At 36.5% G+C, this 17409-nt stretch overlaps 2 protein-coding genes across 2 annotated transcripts; both read left to right on the top strand.

The window, feature by feature from the left end:
* The first annotated feature begins 4779 nt into the window (after positions 1 to 4779).
* LOC134181611 (kinesin light chain-like) lies at positions 4780 to 8385 on the top strand. The gene is made up of 8 exons (XM_062648877.1): positions 4780 to 5128; positions 6064 to 6189; positions 6252 to 6377; positions 7361 to 7492; positions 7558 to 7683; positions 7754 to 7876; positions 7935 to 8060; positions 8127 to 8385. Exons 1-8 carry the CDS (start codon positions 5104 to 5106, stop codon positions 8177 to 8179), a joined length of 837 nt encoding a protein of 278 aa, XP_062504861.1. The 5' UTR covers positions 4780 to 5103; the 3' UTR covers positions 8180 to 8385.
* Positions 8386 to 10206: 1821 nt separating this feature from the next.
* Positions 10207 to 16676, top strand: LOC134180781 (uncharacterized). Its single transcript, XM_062647967.1, has 14 exons — positions 10207 to 10309; positions 11832 to 11919; positions 12084 to 12181; positions 12248 to 12373; positions 12799 to 12930; positions 14520 to 14593; positions 14727 to 14832; positions 14926 to 14969; positions 15216 to 15233; positions 15726 to 15936; positions 16002 to 16127; positions 16197 to 16319; positions 16378 to 16503; positions 16570 to 16676. Exons 1-14 carry the CDS (start codon positions 10207 to 10209, stop codon positions 16674 to 16676), a joined length of 1482 nt encoding a protein of 493 aa, XP_062503951.1.
* The last annotated feature ends 733 nt before the right edge of the window (positions 16677 to 17409 follow it).

Here is a 17409-nt window from a genome sequence, read left to right as displayed (position 1 = left end):
ATTATAAAAGGCACAGAGAGTAGAATAAGTGCACACTTTGAAAACAATTTTTTATCTAAACGGCAGCACATGCACTTGCACATACTATATATTTGTTTCTTTGTATTTTACAGAAGTGTATGCTATTTATAATATTAATGCGTCAATTTTCTTTACTTGAATCTAATCTGTATATATTGACGCATAATCACTATCTAGGATGACTGGCGGTATCAATACGTATGCTCGTTTATGCCCCCTCTGTATTATGGCTCAGAAGCACTTGTGCAAAATCGAATAGCATTTCTAAAGTCTTCTAATTTGTTTTCTATGTTTGCCAAGCTTGAACCTCTTAAACCGTTAGTTATATATTTAAATGCATTTTTGTTTACCGCAATTTATTCAGGCGGGTTTTATTATTCTGCACGTTTTCTCCGACCAAAATGGTCCGATTTTTAGCTACAAACTATACTGGGCAGAAGGAGTTTTCTTCGTATACCGATTTGTTTCCAAACACGGCTATCAAGTTTTTGTGAGCTTCTCGATCGCCTCGTACTCATCGATTTTGGAAGCAGCACGTTAGGTACTACGACACTCGTAGCCACTTCGCGTGATATTCACAGCAGAAATGTTCGCTGATATGACGTAAAAGTGTCGTTCTGTACAAAGATAATAACTATTGTCTATCTTCCTTTGATTAAGGTTGTACATTGGCATATCACTCAGTCTGCATGCAGAACATGTAATTATGTTATTATTTATACTTGAAAATTGATATTAAACTGCCAAACTCAAAATGTGGCGTCACTATGGCTATTTGACTGTTCTATTGTGTTGTACAATAAGATAATCATATACGGTTTGACACCTATTGTCAGAGGCGTCAGTGGCTCTCCAGCATGAGTGACTCGCTAGCTACTCTGGCCTAGGTTATGATTTGCTTCCCAAGGCCAGAGGGATTCCCTTTCGCGTCTTGCTGTACAGTGAGCAATTTTCTTGAAGTTGAAGTTTCTAGCTAATTACCGGGCGGGCAATTGTCAAAGTCACATTCTGTTCGCGCTCTTTTGTGCTATTATACTGTCACTCCCAATCGCACAACAGTTTAAATGCTGCTGTTTACTATCTGATATGAACGAGTTCGACATGCAACGTATTCGGATCGTCTTCCAAATCAGTGAATACTTGAAACACTTCTTGTGTGCAGAGACTACTTGCAGAATTATATTTCAATGCTTGGGTCGCGTTCTTGCCTAGCCGCATCCAGTGGTGCCTAGGATATATTGCCTCTCGAGCCACTGGTGGCTGGGAGTGGTGACCGAGAATTTCTCATATTCCGGCGCTTGTTAACACTAGTCATTGCAACCTGGACCAGTGAATGGGTAGTCACAACTACTGGTAGTCACTCACGCCTAGATATTGCAGCTGCATTATTTTCCATGTGCCGTTTCGTAATCGCGGTTTCTTGTTTTGAACTTCTGGGTATATAGGATGCGTTTGATATTTTACATTGTTTAAATAATATATTAGTGGACGAATACTGCTGTTGGGTCGTACCCCATACTGAATCAGACTACTACGCGTCACTTTCTCTTCAGCGGAGTGACAAAATAGACGATTTCGTTTTCTAATTGTAATCGCTTTGCAACTGTGGATCCTTCTTTTAACATGTAAACGTATATGTCTACCTCATATTTCGGATGCCTACGGCAACCTGATAATATTCACGAAACGTCTTTTGTTTTGTGACAAACGGTTGACAGAAAGAGACTAACTATAGGTTACGATAAGTTAGACCACAATTTGAAGTGAAAAAAAGTATTAAAAATTAATTGCAATGTATTAAGCATATTACCATCAATGGAAAGTATTTGTTCGCGATCAGCTCTCATTGTGCGACAGGTGATTTCTAAATATAGAGAAGGAGAAGGGTTTATTGGTTGCATTTGACTGAATCTGTTTGACTGAACGCTTGTTCCCGGTTATGTATATAGTTCAACTATAATATGGAGTATTTTCGTATTATATTTGTGAGTTGAGTTCTATCACGAGTATTGTCAGGACATTTGTATCGTTGCCTCTACTGCTTGCTGTGCTACCTCAGCGCTTTTCTGAAAGTGACACGTGACATAGTTTAGAATAGTAATGAAATATACATTTTTTATTCTAGAAATGACAGTATACATTCTTAACAAATTGCATCTCGTTGTACGGTCAACAACGCAACTAGGCAGACAGTGATATTAAATTTACTTATATTTCTATAAGTCACACTAAGAAGCTATTGCTCTATTTTATGTGATACAATATAAATATGAATCCTTTTACACGTTAAATTCACAATCATGCAGGTTTAATAGCTACTTTGCTCTATTTTGTATTATATATCTTGGTCGTTTGGTGCTACTTTCAATGATAAGTTATCACATTCTTGTTTCAGCTCTAGGCCACTTAGGGTGTTGCTACGTGAAAATGAATAACTTGGAAGATGCAGAGAGGCTGTTCAGGAAACAGATTGAATGGACACGAGAATATGCCGGTGGAGCAGCTGATGCGGAAATTTATATTGGTATGCTCCTGCTCATATATTCTATTTCATTTTCTTAGTAATTAAAATGTCACACTTCATCATTGATGCGCTAGTCCAATATTCGCAACTTGCTTTTGCATGTGTAGTGTTCCAACTACTCTTGCAACTTGTAGGATTTGCCAATTGGTTTATATTTAGGTTCTAGTGGGAGATGGACGGCGTAAAACCGCTGAAGCGGCTGGTGCGACGGGAAGGTCCTCTCTGTAGCGTACTCTTAGCCACTTTTGTCGTTGTGTTGGCACTAGGAGTTGAGACAGATTCTTAGTTGCGGTAGTATCGGCAGATACCTTGTATATACTTAGTCGGTGGAAGAATCAGTCGGCAGCCAGAGTTACGTAGAGTTGACGAGACGAGGTGGGATAATGGAGTCAATGCACAGTTTGCTTCATACTTTATAAACTACAAAATTGTCATTCGGATTACGCTGTCACTTATAATTTAGATTTACATTCTCAAATTACATAATCAGATATGCTTTGTACATCTATTGTACATCACTATATTATCTGCTACATATATTAATGTATCTTTCCTCTATTTTGACTACGTGGTGCTATTCTCCGTTCTCGATATCAAGAGTTATGTTTTGTGCAAATTTTATATTATGGTAAGTCTTATAAATATTTATTATTATCTTTTTAAGTAATTTCATATGTTTGAGTGAGCTGGATAGACGGACACACGTCCTATAGAAAGTCAGGCTTTTGCAAGTGAATTAGTCTGTCTAATAGAAAGACGTTCTAGCAAAGTTTGTAGATGGTCATAATGTAGTACGGTTTCATAAAGTTTAGCAGTCGGTGGTGTCCAAATTCATCGTTTAAAGACATCTATGCCAAAGACTTAGTTATGGTTTGTCTTGAGTATGGAAGATATTGCCTCACATTTGGCAACATGAACCTATGCTTTTCTGCTTTGCTATCTTAAATGAGCCTATTATCACTATATTAGCGGTTTGCTCCATTGCAGCTATTACTGAGATGAGTCGTTGCGTCTTGGCTGGAAGCAGACAATATCAACATTTGAATTATACGTTAGGCTGGTACACGGACGTGTAGAAAATAGCAGTGTTCATATTGATTTAGATTACTTACTACGTTAAAAAGTAATATATCTAAAATTGACACATCATAGCACTCCCAATTACGCTCAGCAATTTAAAAGTTTTGTAATTTCGCCATGTACACAACGAATATGGATTTATTTATCTAAAAACTAACAAGCAACACTTGCTTCAAGATTGAATAAAACTTTCTGTTCACAAATATTTTAAGAATTATAATACTTTTCCTTGATAACAACAAAAGGGAACGCTTAAGATTGCATATTATAGATCAATAAGCACCAGTGATCAACAAAAGACTCGCTTAAAGAAAAGGCAAATCACAATAAAGGCAATAGTCTTTAAATGAAAGAGTGTACATTATATTGCTTTACACGAAACTAACTGATATGATTGTGGTTCTAGCGCTACATAACCTTGCTCTCGCATATCAAGAAGGGTGGAAATACGACGAGGCAATAATGGCATACGAGGAGTCGCTCGTGTTGCAAAGGCAATCGGATGACTGCGATCTAGTGTTGATGTCCACGAGTATGTACATAAAAGATGCAGCGATTTTTAATTTTTGTATTGTATATGTTGAAATATTTGAAATATGGGTATTAAAATCAACGTTTTCTATGTTAGCTTACATGAATCTTGGTATCTGCTACAAAGACAGCGGGAAACTTAAGAAAGGTGTGAGTTTAATGGAGGAGGCAGTCACAATCGGACGATCTTGCTACTCATCTTTTCATCCCAGCTTGGCACTTGGTAAGAAATACTGAGGCATAATCATAATTATAAATACGTATTTAGTAATATTATCATGTTCGTCTAGCTATACGTCAACTTTCCTCTACGTACGATTTACTTGACAGAAACGATGAAGCTATGAAATTGGCAAGAGAAGCGTTTGATATTGCAAGTGTATCATTACCATCATCACACTGTGATTTGGCGTCGTGTAAGTACGGTTGTCTAGATTCTCTTTATACCATAATGATCTGTAGAACGCGATTACTCACAAAAGGTACTACAAGGACGTCTGCTAATAAACATATTCGTGTCATCTGCAGCTGTCTCGTTAGGTTTTCAACCTCATACCCGTACTCTGGTTGTCCAACCGAGGGGAGCATTATTTGTAAAGCTAAATTTGTAGTTATCGAATTTAATGCCAGTATGTCCTACTGGTGATATAAATGTTGTTGTAAAATAGAACATGAAGACATCCCTGTGACAGATTATGTAAATGCTTAGAACGTTTTGTTTACTCACTGTTTTAAATAGATTAAAAGTTTTGCAAATTTTTACAGTCATGATGATATAGCAAGATTGTATTGTATTTTTAGATTTGCTTAGCATTTTGCTAACAACGTGATGTATTACAGATATAAACGGTATCGGTTATTGTTGTGAATCTCGAGGAGACTACAACGAAGCCATTGTCTGGTATGAAAAATCTAACCAATTGCTGCGACAACTACGTTCTTCGCCTATGCGAGACGACATCCTTTCAACAAGTTAGTATTGGGCACCTTTTTTCATCATATACGCAGTTTATTCCATTTTCTTTTCAACATCCTAAATACATCGAACGAATAATTACAGCTCGTGCTGCCTTCATTTATATTGTAAATATCGCGTGGGAATTCCATTTTATTTGATAAATTTTATTTGACAAATAAATATGTTAACTTGGACGCCAATTATCGACTGCCTAAAGCATTTTTGATAACGCGATAGATGGTGGACTTTGGCAATTAAGTGGATTCATCAAGGTAACAACTTAAAACACATTTAGTATTTCTTTTTTTTTGCTCTGAAGTACACGTCTGGTTAGATTTCTATATCAAAACAACTTCTATTAATTGAAAACAGATCGATCTAAGTATATAGAAACACGTGCTCTGAAAGCATCGGATTAGTCAGAAATTGTAGTGAAAAGAAAGTGTTGCACTCAAGGCTCACTAAACTATTGACGTTTACAAATAAAAATGATAAAATTGTAAGCATCAGCGATGTGGTCAAAGCAAAATCAACATACAGTTATGTATCATTCGCGTAATCAGTCAGAGGAAACGAATATTGAAAAGCAATTATACTAAAATAATAGTTAACACTCATAAATATTTATGCAAAAGTCCTCAAGTTGACTAGATAAACCACATTGTTGAGTGACATGAATGAGGTTCGACTTTAGATGTAAGTATGTGTTCATTTTTGGTAAATGCGTATCTTTTATTATAGACATGAGAGATGTGCTGTCCTAAATGTGTTTGATACCTTGAAACAGAGAAATAGATTTGAAAGATAGTTTAGGCTAGAATACTACGAATAACAGCATGTTTTCTAAGAAATTTTGCAAAATGTTTGAGGACATTTGTTGATAGTTGTTTTCATGTAGCAAATCTACAGGTAACGCCTAAAGTTGATAACATCCTGTTTTACATTTCAGCTCTTATGCATCTTGGTTATTGCATCGAACAAAGCGGAAACCTCGAAAAGAGTGCAAATTTACTGGAGGAGGCAGTCACCCTCAGTCGGTCGTATTGCTCACCCTCTCATCCAAATTTGGCAACTGGTATGAAATACTAATTAATTAATGATAGAAGTACGTATTCTTATTTCATTGAATATATTTAGTTCTCCTTTTCCTTGCCACGACGTACGACCTTCTGGACAGAAAAGAGGAAGCATTGCAACTCGCAAGCAAAGCGTATGAGATGGCAACCGGGTCGTTGCCGCCTTCACATTTTTCTTTGCCTTATTGTAAGTACAGCAGTTTCTTGCTATACTATAATAAGTAAAATTTTTGGACAAGATGTGTTGATAACATGCATACAGACACGAGTCATTGTGTTAGCTAATGTGGCCTTACGCTTGACGGTCAATATGATTTCGAATCATGTATGATTATACATTATCTTTTTGCATATCGTTATATCATTTCTACTCTTTTCTATTACAAACTGTTAAATTAAGGTTTAGATAGTTGATATTTGTAATGATTATTTATATTTAACTACCGCGCTTACATTAGCGTATGTGCGCATTATATCGCGATTAAATTATCTGCACCAAGTCAAACATTTCGTAACTGCCTCGTTTTTGATGTTTTTATTTGCGGTGACAACACACCTAACGTATGTGTCTTTCTATAGACTGACTTGGACGTTACAGTAACAGATTGTGTTAGACAGTGTTTTTAGTCTAGTATGCACGTGACACGAAATGCATATGGTGAGATTACGTATGTTACGCGTATGCTTTCACGGCATCCTTCGGGATATCAAGCGTATTCAGATCACAGTGAGCACCGATCATGTGCATTGCTAATTGAAAGATAACAATGCTGTCATATATTCGTCAACCCACATCCAATTAAGCAGCTTTAGCTTTGCAGTAGTTATATACTTTGCTTTGTGAGCATTTGCAACAGTTACATAGCACTTTAGAGCTAACTAGCAATCTATAATGATTTTGTTGTCAGGGTACTGCATTATTACGTGCCACAGCTACAACTAAAAATTTCTTGAGATCGATACAAGTCCGTATGTGCGAGCATGATTATTTAAATCGTACATACAATCTACTTTATGACTTCATGGACGGTACAATTGATATAATGAAAGATGAACTACTTTAATAATAATAATTATTTTCTCATAAGCATTGAATAGTGTGTTTGACAACAAAGTCTTCTGTAAAAGTGTTTTGTAAGCAACTGCTGCCTCCATCTTGCGATGTTACAGATATGAATGTTGTGGGAAACTGTTATCGATCACAAGGAAACTACGAGGAAGCCATATTGTGGCACGAGAAAGCTCGAAAATTGCATCTAAAACAAGATTGTTCGCCTGATCGAGATAAACACGTTGCTATATGTTAGTTTACATTAATTTTTTACGTTAGGTTGGTGGGATTGTAGCTAATTGTATTTATGATCTAGATTTGTATTTATTTTCTCTCAACTATGACGAGAAAGGATGTTGGAAAGAAGCCATAAAGATGTGTCTGAAAGCCATAGAAATGGGACGAAAGCGCATCTTTCCAAATCGTACCTTTATTGCTATTGGTAAGATGATATATTCTCAAACTTTGTATTGTAGGTTACTAACGTCTGCTTGCAATGTGAATGTGTGTAGCTATGATGCGATTAGGTTCGTATGAAATCAAGACCTCAAAACTTGAAGAGTCTACGACTCACTTGCAAACTGCCTTGTCGATTTTGCAAGACAAACTACCTACTAGTCATTACACAGCAGATTGTGCGTTGATCTCTTTGCGTCGTTCGTTTTCTGTGTCAATCTGATTGTATGTGTGCAGGTCACTTTTACCTTGCTACCTTATTTCTTGCCATGAAAGAAACATACCAAGCCAGTCTACATGTAGAGAAATGTGTTGAGATACGAAAAATGATTTTTCCCGATTGTCACAGAAAGATAAGGGAAGGTGAGATACATGTTATACATTCTGTCTCCATTGAACGATTACTCTTACTTTCTGTTTTGTTTCTAGCTGAGTGTCTAAAACAAGATATTAGAGGGCTGAAAGAAAATACTTGTGACTGACATGATAATCGTACTTTCCTGATTGTGTGTTTCCGTTTGCTTGTGTTTTTGTTAAAGTTGATGGGAATAGTTTGCATTATAAAAATGTCTAGGTAGATTTTGGGATTGCACCTTATCATTATTGTACCAACAGTTTATATAATTTTTCACTTTGTGGTTTTAGTAAGAATGATATGTGCACTAAATATAGTCAAACTTGTAATTGACGTGAAGTCTATTTACTTGAGCGATAAACATCATTATTGATTAAGGTAATTTGTACTCTTGTAAACGGGTGCATGACAGTTCATATTACTACATCTTTCAGAAGCATATGGTTGTATCGATGTTGGTTGGCTTATTTGGTTATGCCAAAATATTTACAGAAAGTGGAAATAAGATTGAAGTAAATTGAAACATTCTCAGAAAGATATATTTAAATATATTTTGATAGATTCCCATCTAAGTGCTTAAACAAAGTGTCATAATTGCTTGAGAGGAAAGGACCATTGGAGAGTTGTAATTGGGTACCTAAATGATAGAGACACGTGACAGGTAAATTGACTGAAGACCGACATTCAAACTGGAGACTGCACTAGACGAATTGGTGAAATCTGAACGACGTAAAGTCCAGGAGATGGTTAAGAGGTACTTGTGTCGGAACAACGTAGAGACGGAAAAGAAGATGCTCAGAAAAGAATTAAGAAGCGCTGCATGTTGTAGGAAGAGCGTAGAGACAGAGTAGTTGAAGCAGGAAGGCATGCATGTGATCTTTAGAGAGGACCGTGTAATTTGTATTGTATATCGTTGATACTCAAAAACGAAACAGTTATCTCTTGAGTTAATCCGGCTATAGAGCGCAATTAGCTAACATTCGTGTCCAGTAAGTCTTTAACAACCGCCCTCTTCGTCTTAGTTAAATAGCTTTTTTCGTACAATAATGTAACGGTCTAAATGCTCAGGCGGGAAGATAACTGAATGTACGAAGAGAGTGGGTCTAAGCGGAGAATATGGATCGAATAATTGATCGCGTCAAGGACCAACAGGGGCTTAGAATAAAAAGAGTTTGAAGAGAGACAAGGACAACGACCGCTGAAACGGCTAGACTTAGAAAGAAGTCAGATAAATTGCGACAGGCTCGTAGTCAGATGGAGGTTGAGGGTTTTAATTAAACCCTCAGCATCATCAATTGATGTCATTTTGAAAGTTTTAACAAAAAAGTGTTTTAGATCTACTAAGAGACCCACATCTTGGCATGAATGGCGCCTTTGGAAACACTTTCTGACCGGTGTAGCTGCTGAGCTAGGTCCTTTTGCTAACAGAAGACATTCTGCACCAGCGCGCGACGTCTACCTTGGATATCTGCAGTCATTTCTGTTCACGGAAGCGGTCCTAGCGCAGAAGCGGATTAGGTCCGTCGCCGATTTGGTTCGAGCATTAGCGCTTGGTTGTATTTCTCAAAACACATTATAATCTTAGTCTTTGTCTACTCGTCTGTTTGTGTAACAGGCAAGTGTAGAGAATTTCTGTTTACAAAAATTGTGATCATTGATTGCAATTTCTCACATTGCATGGTTACGTAATTTTTAGAGCAAATTCATAGAAGCAATTTGTTTCTAACATAACATAGCTATACGCAAAGGTCAGGCATATCTAAGCAAAATGTACGCTATACAAAAATTAGCACCATTCTGAATAGTTGTTATCAAATGTCTTTTAAATCTACGCACTAATTTTATGTCGTGACGAGTTTTCTAATTTATCGAGTTTTATCTTTAATAAATAGAGTACTATACACAATCTTTTGGTCTATGGTGAGATATGGTCAAACTCCTTTAGTGAACTGCTGCCTACACGCTTGCCCGAATTACAGAGAGGAAAATACGATATAAAGTTGAACAAATTGCAGACCGACCTGTTTTCGTCAACAATGACGCTGTCTGAGAATTAGTAAGGTCAATCTCGACGAAGTCAATATATGAGCTGCACCTTCGATGATAAGTTATCACATTCTTGTTTCAGCTCTAAGTCGCTTAGGGGGTTGCTATATGAAAATTAAGAACTTGGAAGATGCAGAGAGGCTGATCAAAAAGGACATTGAATTGAGACGAGAACATGCCGTTGGAGCAGCTGGTTCAGAAATTGCTAATGGTATGCTCCTGCTCATAAATTCTATCTCATATTCTTAATAATTAAAATGTCACACTTAACCATTGGGGCGCCACTCCGGTATTTCCAACTTGATTTTGCATTTGAAGTGTTCTAATTACTCTTGAGACTTCTAGGATTTGCCAATTGATTTATATTTAGTTTCTAGTGGGAGAGGAACCGCGGAAACCGCTGAAGCGGCTGGTGCAACGGGAGGGCTCTCTCGTAGCGTACTGCTAGTCACGTTTGCCTGTGTGTTGGCACTAGAAGTTGAAACAGATTCTTAGTTGCGGTAGTATCGGCTTCTATCCTGTTTGCGGTCCGTAAAAGAATCAGTTGCCATCCATAGTTACGTAGACTTGACGAAACAGGGTGAGATACTGGAGTCAATCCACAGTTTGCTTTATACTATATAAACCGCAATATTGTCATTGGCATGTACGCTGTCACTCATATTTTAGAGTTACATCCTCAAATTACATTACCAAATATGCTTTGTACATCTAGTGTACATCACTACGTATCTGCTACATATATTTATGTATGTTATCTATACTTTTGAGCAAGCGGTCCTGTTCTTCGTTCTCAGTATCCATTGTTACTTATTGTGCAAAGTTTATTTTATGAAAAGACTTCTAAAAATATTCATTTTTATCTTTTTTATGTAAATGCATGTGTTTGGGTGACCTGGATAGACCGGTAGACGTCCTATAAGATGTCTGGCTTGTCCGATTGAATTAGTCTGTCAAATAAAAAGGCGTTCTAGCAACGTTTGTAGATGGTCATAATGTAGTACTGTTTCAGCAAGTTTAGCAGTCGGTGGTGTCCAATTTCAATGTTGAAAGGACATCTTTGCCAACGAATTAGTTATATTGCATCTTGATTATGAAAGATATTGCCTCATATTTAGCAACATGAACGCACCCTTTTCTGCTTTGGCTTCTTAAATGAGAATATTATTACTATATTAGCGGTTTGCTCTATGGCAGGAATTACTGAGATGAGGTGTTGTGATTTGGCTTAAAAGCAGACGAAATAATAATTTTACTTATACATTATTAGGCTGATAAACGGAGGTGTACAAAATAGCAGTGTTTAAATAGGTTTAGATTATTTATTCCGTTAAAGACCAATTTACGTAAAATTGACACATTATATCCGTTATTTGGCAAAAATTTCCATTAAAATTAACACTCCTAGTAACGCTCAGCAATTTGAATGTTTTGTAATTTAGCCATGAAAACAACAAATATAGATGTTCTTATCTAAAAAATAGGAAGCAACAGTTGTTTCAAAATTGAATGAAGTATTCTTGTTACAAATACATTTAGAATTATATTATTTTTACTTGATGACAAGAAAAGGGGACGCTTAAGATTTCATATTGTAAATCTATGAGCGAAAGTGATCAACCTAATAACGCGATAAAATATAATGCAAACACGATAAAGGCAACAGTCTTTAAATGAAAGAGTGTACATGATATAAATTTACACTAAACTAACTATTATGATTGTTTTTCTAGCGTTAAATAACCTTGCTCTCATATATGAAGAAGGTGGGAAATGCGACGAAGCGATAAAGGCATACGAAGATTCGATCAAGTTGAAAAGGCAATACGATGACGGGAATCTAGTTGAAATTTCTACAGATACGTATATAAAAAGAGGCAACGATTTTCCATATTTGTATTGTACACGTTGGAATATTCAAAATAAGGGAATTAAAAGGCAACGTTTTCTATGTTAGCTGTCATAAATCTTGGTGTCTGCTACAGAGAAAGCGGAAAACTTGAGAAAAGTTTGAGTTTAATGGAGGAGGCTATCACAATCAGCCGATCAAGCTACTCATCTTCTCATCCCTCCTTGGCAGTTGGTAAAAATACTGAGTCATAATCAGCATTATAAATACATATTTATCAATGTTATCAATTTCTTCCAGCTATAAGTTTTCTTTCCTCTACGTACGATTTACTTGACAAAAAAGATGAAGCTATGAAATTGGCAAAACAAGTTTTTGATATTGCAAGTGTATCATTACCATCATCACACTGTCATTTGGCGTCGTGTAAGTAAAGTAATCTAGACTCTCTTTATACCATAATAATCTGTAGAACGCGATTACTCACAGAAGTCATTTGACGATGTGTGCTACTAAATCTATTCTTGTCATCTGCAGCTGTCTCGTTAGGTTTTCAACTTTATACCCGTACTCTGCTCGTTTAGCAGAATACAGCATTATTTGTAAAAGCTCAATTTCTAGTTTATGAATTTAATGCCCGCATGACCAGCTGGTGATATAAATGTCGCTGTAAATAGAACTTGAAGACATCCATGTGACAGACTATGTAAGTTCTTAGACCGTTTTGCTTGCTCACTGTTTTGAAATAGATTGAAAATATTCAAAATTTGTATAATCATGTTGATATAGCAAGAGAGTTTTGTATTTTGTTAAAAACATTAGCATTTTCCCAAAAACGTGATGCATTACAGATATGAACGGTATCGGTGATTGTTTTGAATATCGAGGTGACTACAACGAAGCCATTGTGTGGTATGAGAAATCTCACCAATTGCTGCAACAACTACGTTCTTCGCCTACGCGAGACGAAATCTTTGCAACAAGTTAGTATTGCACATCCTTTTACGTCATATACGCAGTTTATTCCATCTTCTTTTCAACACCCTAAATACATCGAACGAATAATTACAGTTCATGCTGTCTTCGCAGTTTACTGTAAATATAGCGTGGGCATTCCATTTTATCTAATAATTTTTGTTTATCGAAAAATATGTCAACCTGGACGCCAATTATCGAATGCCTAAATCATTTTTGAATAGCGCAATAGATGATAGGCATCGCCAAAAAAGTGAATTCTCCAAGGTAACAATTCAAAACACATTTGGTATTATTCTCTGTTTATGATTTAAAGTACTCGTCTGGTTAGATTTGTATATCAAAACACCTTGTACAGTGGCGGAGGAAGCTCCTACAGATTGGCGTGCTGGCAAAAAAATTCCAGAGCCCCGTAACCATCCGTTTGTTTGAGAAGCTACTGTCCTTAAAGGCATTATACAGCTTACGAAATTTGATACGTTCACTATATCCAATATATAATTAATCTCATATCAAACACAATACATAATTCCGGTAAAACGATTACCAATCACTAGTGCTAAGGATCCCAAAGTACATTATTCGCTCGTTGGTACAAGAAACAAAATCGGTCGCAACGTCTATAAATTTATGTCATCCAGTAACTCGTAGGTAGGTCAGTAGCCTCCTAAGAGTTGAGAAGGCATTCTCTGAAGTCGCAGATGTTGCGGGTATTGTAAGATAAAGACGCATCAGCTTGTGAATGTCCGTTAGAACGGATCTGTATGCTGTCTGCGTCAGAATAACACGCCCTCAAAATGCCCTTATCCACGTGGTGGGCGTTGCATGCCTGGTAGGACACAGTCGACGGAGTCCATGATGTGTGCGCGTGGCATTGGTTGTGATTGGATTGGCAAACATATTGCTGAAGTGCATGGTTTTGTTAAGAAGATCCAATTATTGGGGATATCTGACCAAAAATTTAAATATTAGGAGGTCTGTTGCCTTCGAAACCGCATCTTCACCCCAATGTTATACTTATTGAAAGCAGATCGATCTATGTATAGAAACATAGGCTCTGAAAGCATCCGATTAGTCATAAATGGAAATTACAAAAAAACATTGAACACAAGATTCATTAAACTATTGACTTTTACAAATAGAAAAGATAAAATTGAAAGCAAGAGCAATGAGGTCAAAGCAAGATAAACATGCAGGGTTATGTACCATGCGCCTATTCAGTTGTAGGAAACAAATGTTGAAAAGCAATTGTACTCACATGATAGTTAACTCTCACAAATATTTAAGCGATAGTCCTCCAGTCGACTAGATAAACCACATTGATGAGTGACATGAATTAAAATTCCGTAACAGGTTCGACATTACATGTAAGTATGTGTTCGTTTTTTTATAAATCCGTATCTTTTATGGTAGGCATGAGAGACATGCTTTCTTAAATGTCTTTGAGACCTTGAAACAGAGAAATAGATTTCAAAGATAGGTTAGGCTGAGATACTAAAAATATATCGTGTTCTCTAAGACATTTTGCCAAATGTTTGAGGACATTTGTTGATTGCAGGTAAATCCTAAGTTGATAATCTTATGTATTACATTTCAGCTCTTATCAAGCTTGGTAATTACTTCAGAGAAAACGAAAAACTTGAAAAGAGTGCAAATTTACTGGAGGAGGCCGTTACTATCAGATAGTCATGCTACTCACGCTCTCATCTCAATTGGCATGTTGTATGAAATAATAAGTAATTAATGATAGAAATAACATTTTTATTATCATCGTATATATTTAGTTCTCTGTTGTTTTTTAAAGACGTACGACCTTTTGGACGAAAAAGAGAAAGCATTGCAACTTGCAAGGAAAGAGTATGAGATATCAACCGGGTCGCTGCCGCCGTCACATCCAACTTTGCAGCATTGTAAGTATAACAGTCTCTTGCTATACTATTATAAGTAAGATTTTCGCTAAGATGTGTTGATAACATGCATAAGGACACGACTCATTGTGTTAGCCAAAGCGGCCATACACTTGACGGTCAAAATGCTTTTGAATCATGTATGATTGTGCCTTATCTATTAGCACATCGTACAAAGATATTTAATTTTTTTGTGTATTGCAAACTGCTAAATTAAGGATTAGATAGTCGATATTTGTAATGATTATTTCTATCTAACTACCCCGCTTACATACGCGTTTTATCGCAATTAAATTAGCTACACCAAATCAAACACTCCGTAACTGTCAAGTTTTAAGGTTTTTATTCGAGCTGAAAACACATGTAATGTATGTGTCTTTCTATAGTCTGAATGGGACGTTACGGTAACAGATTGCGTTAGATTGTGTTTTTAGTCTAGTATGCACGTGACACGAAATGCAAATGGTTAGATCACGTATGTTACGCGTATGTTTTCATGGCATCCTCTGGGAAAGCAAGCGCATTCAGATCACAGTCAGCACCGAATATGTGCATTATTAATTGAAAGAGAACAATGCTGCCATATATTCGTCAACCCACATCCAGTTAAGCAGCTATAGCTTTGCAGTAGTTTCATAATTTTGTCCGAGTCCATTTGCAACAGTTACACAGCACTATAGAAAGAGCTAACTAGCAATCTATATCGATATTCTTGTCAGGGTACTGCATTACATTACGTGTCATAGCTACAACTAAAAATACTAGAGATCGACTCAAGTCCATATGTACGAGCATGATTTTTTAATCGGTCACGCAATCTATTTTAAGGCGTTATAGACAGTACACTTAATAAACTGAATAATGCATTACTTGAATAATAATTATTTTCCCAAAAGTATAATAATGTGTTCGACAATGAAGTCTTCTGTGAAATGCTTTGCGACAAACTGCTGCCTGCATCTTACGATGTTACAGATATGAATGCTATGGGAAACTGCTATCGATCACTAGGAATCTATGACGAAGCCATATTGTGGCATGAGAAAGCTCGAAAATTGCATCTAAAACAAGATTACTCGCCTAATAGAGACCATGACGTTGCTAGAAGTTAGTTTACATTTGGATTTTGTGTTAGCTCGGTTGGATTGTAGCTAATTGTATTGATAATCTAGATTTGTATTTATTGTCTCTCGATTATGGCGAGAAGAAATGTTGGACAGAAGCCATAAAGCTGTGTTTGCATTCCATAGAAATGGAACAAAGGCGCATCTTTCCAAATCGTACTTTTATTGCTATTTGTAAGATGATATATTCTAAAACTTTGTATTGTAAGTTGCAACGTCTGGTTGCAATATCAATGTGTGTAGGTATGATGCGATTAGGTTCGTATGAAATCAAGACCGCAAGACTAGAAGAGTCTACGACTCATTTACAAACTGCCTTATCGTTTATGCAAGACCAACTACCTACTAGTCATTACACAGCAGATTGTGCGTTGATCTCTTTGCGTCGTTCGTTTCTTGTGTAAATCTGATTGAATGTGTGCAGGTCACTTTTTCCTTGCTACGTTATTCCTTGCCATGCAAGAAGCATATCAAGCCAGTCTACATGTAGACAAATGTCTTAAGATACGAAAAACGGTTTTTCCTGATTGTCACAGAAAGATAAGGGAAGGTGAGGAAAATGTTATACTTTATGTCTTTATTGAACGATTACTTTTACTTTCTATTTTGCTTCTAGCCGAGTGTCTAAAACAAGACATTAGAGGGCTGAAAGAAAAGCTAGTGACTGACATGATATTCGTACTTTTCAGATTGTGTGTTGCCGTTTGCTTGTGTACTTGTTAAAACTGATGGGATTAGTTTGCATGGTGCAAGAGAACTAAAGGGATGTCTAGATAGGCTTTGGGATTGCACCTTATTATTATTGTAGCCAACAGTTTACATACCTTTTCACTTTGTTGTTTTAGTTAGAATGATATGTGCACTACATATAGTCAAACTTGTAATTGAGGAGACGTCTATGTACGTGAGCGATAAGCATCATTATTGATTAAGATAATATGTTCCTTAGTAAATAAATGCATATCAATTCACATTAGTACATCTTCCAGGAGCATATGGTTGTATCGATGTTGGATTGTTTATTCGTTTACGCCAAATATTTACAGAAAGTTGAAATAACATTGGAATAAATCGAGACTTGCTTAGAAAGATATATTTAGATATATTTTGATAGATTCCCATCTAGATGTTTAAACAAAGTGTCATAATTGTTTCACAGAAAAGGGCTATTAGAGTTGTAATTATTTAAATAAATGACTTAGCCACGTGACAGGTGAATTGACTGAAGACCGACTTATTAACTGGAGACTGGCACTAGACGAGTTTGGGGAGAGCTGAACGACGTAGAGTGAAGTCCAGAATAGTGTTAAGAGGCGTTGGTGTCGGAAGAGCGTAGAGACATGGAAGAAGACGCTCAGATAAGAGATGAGAAGCGCTGCATGGTGTCGGAAGAGCTGGGAGATTGCGAAGAAGACGAAGGAAAATGTGTGAACTTTAGCGAGGATCGTGTAATTAG

This window comes from Corticium candelabrum, chromosome 6 (genome assembly GCF_963422355.1).
Source record: "Corticium candelabrum chromosome 6, ooCorCand1.1, whole genome shotgun sequence".
In the NCBI taxonomy this organism is placed as follows: Eukaryota; Metazoa; Porifera; class Homoscleromorpha; order Homosclerophorida; family Plakinidae; genus Corticium; species Corticium candelabrum.
This window is presented reverse-complemented; position numbering and strand designations above follow the sequence as displayed.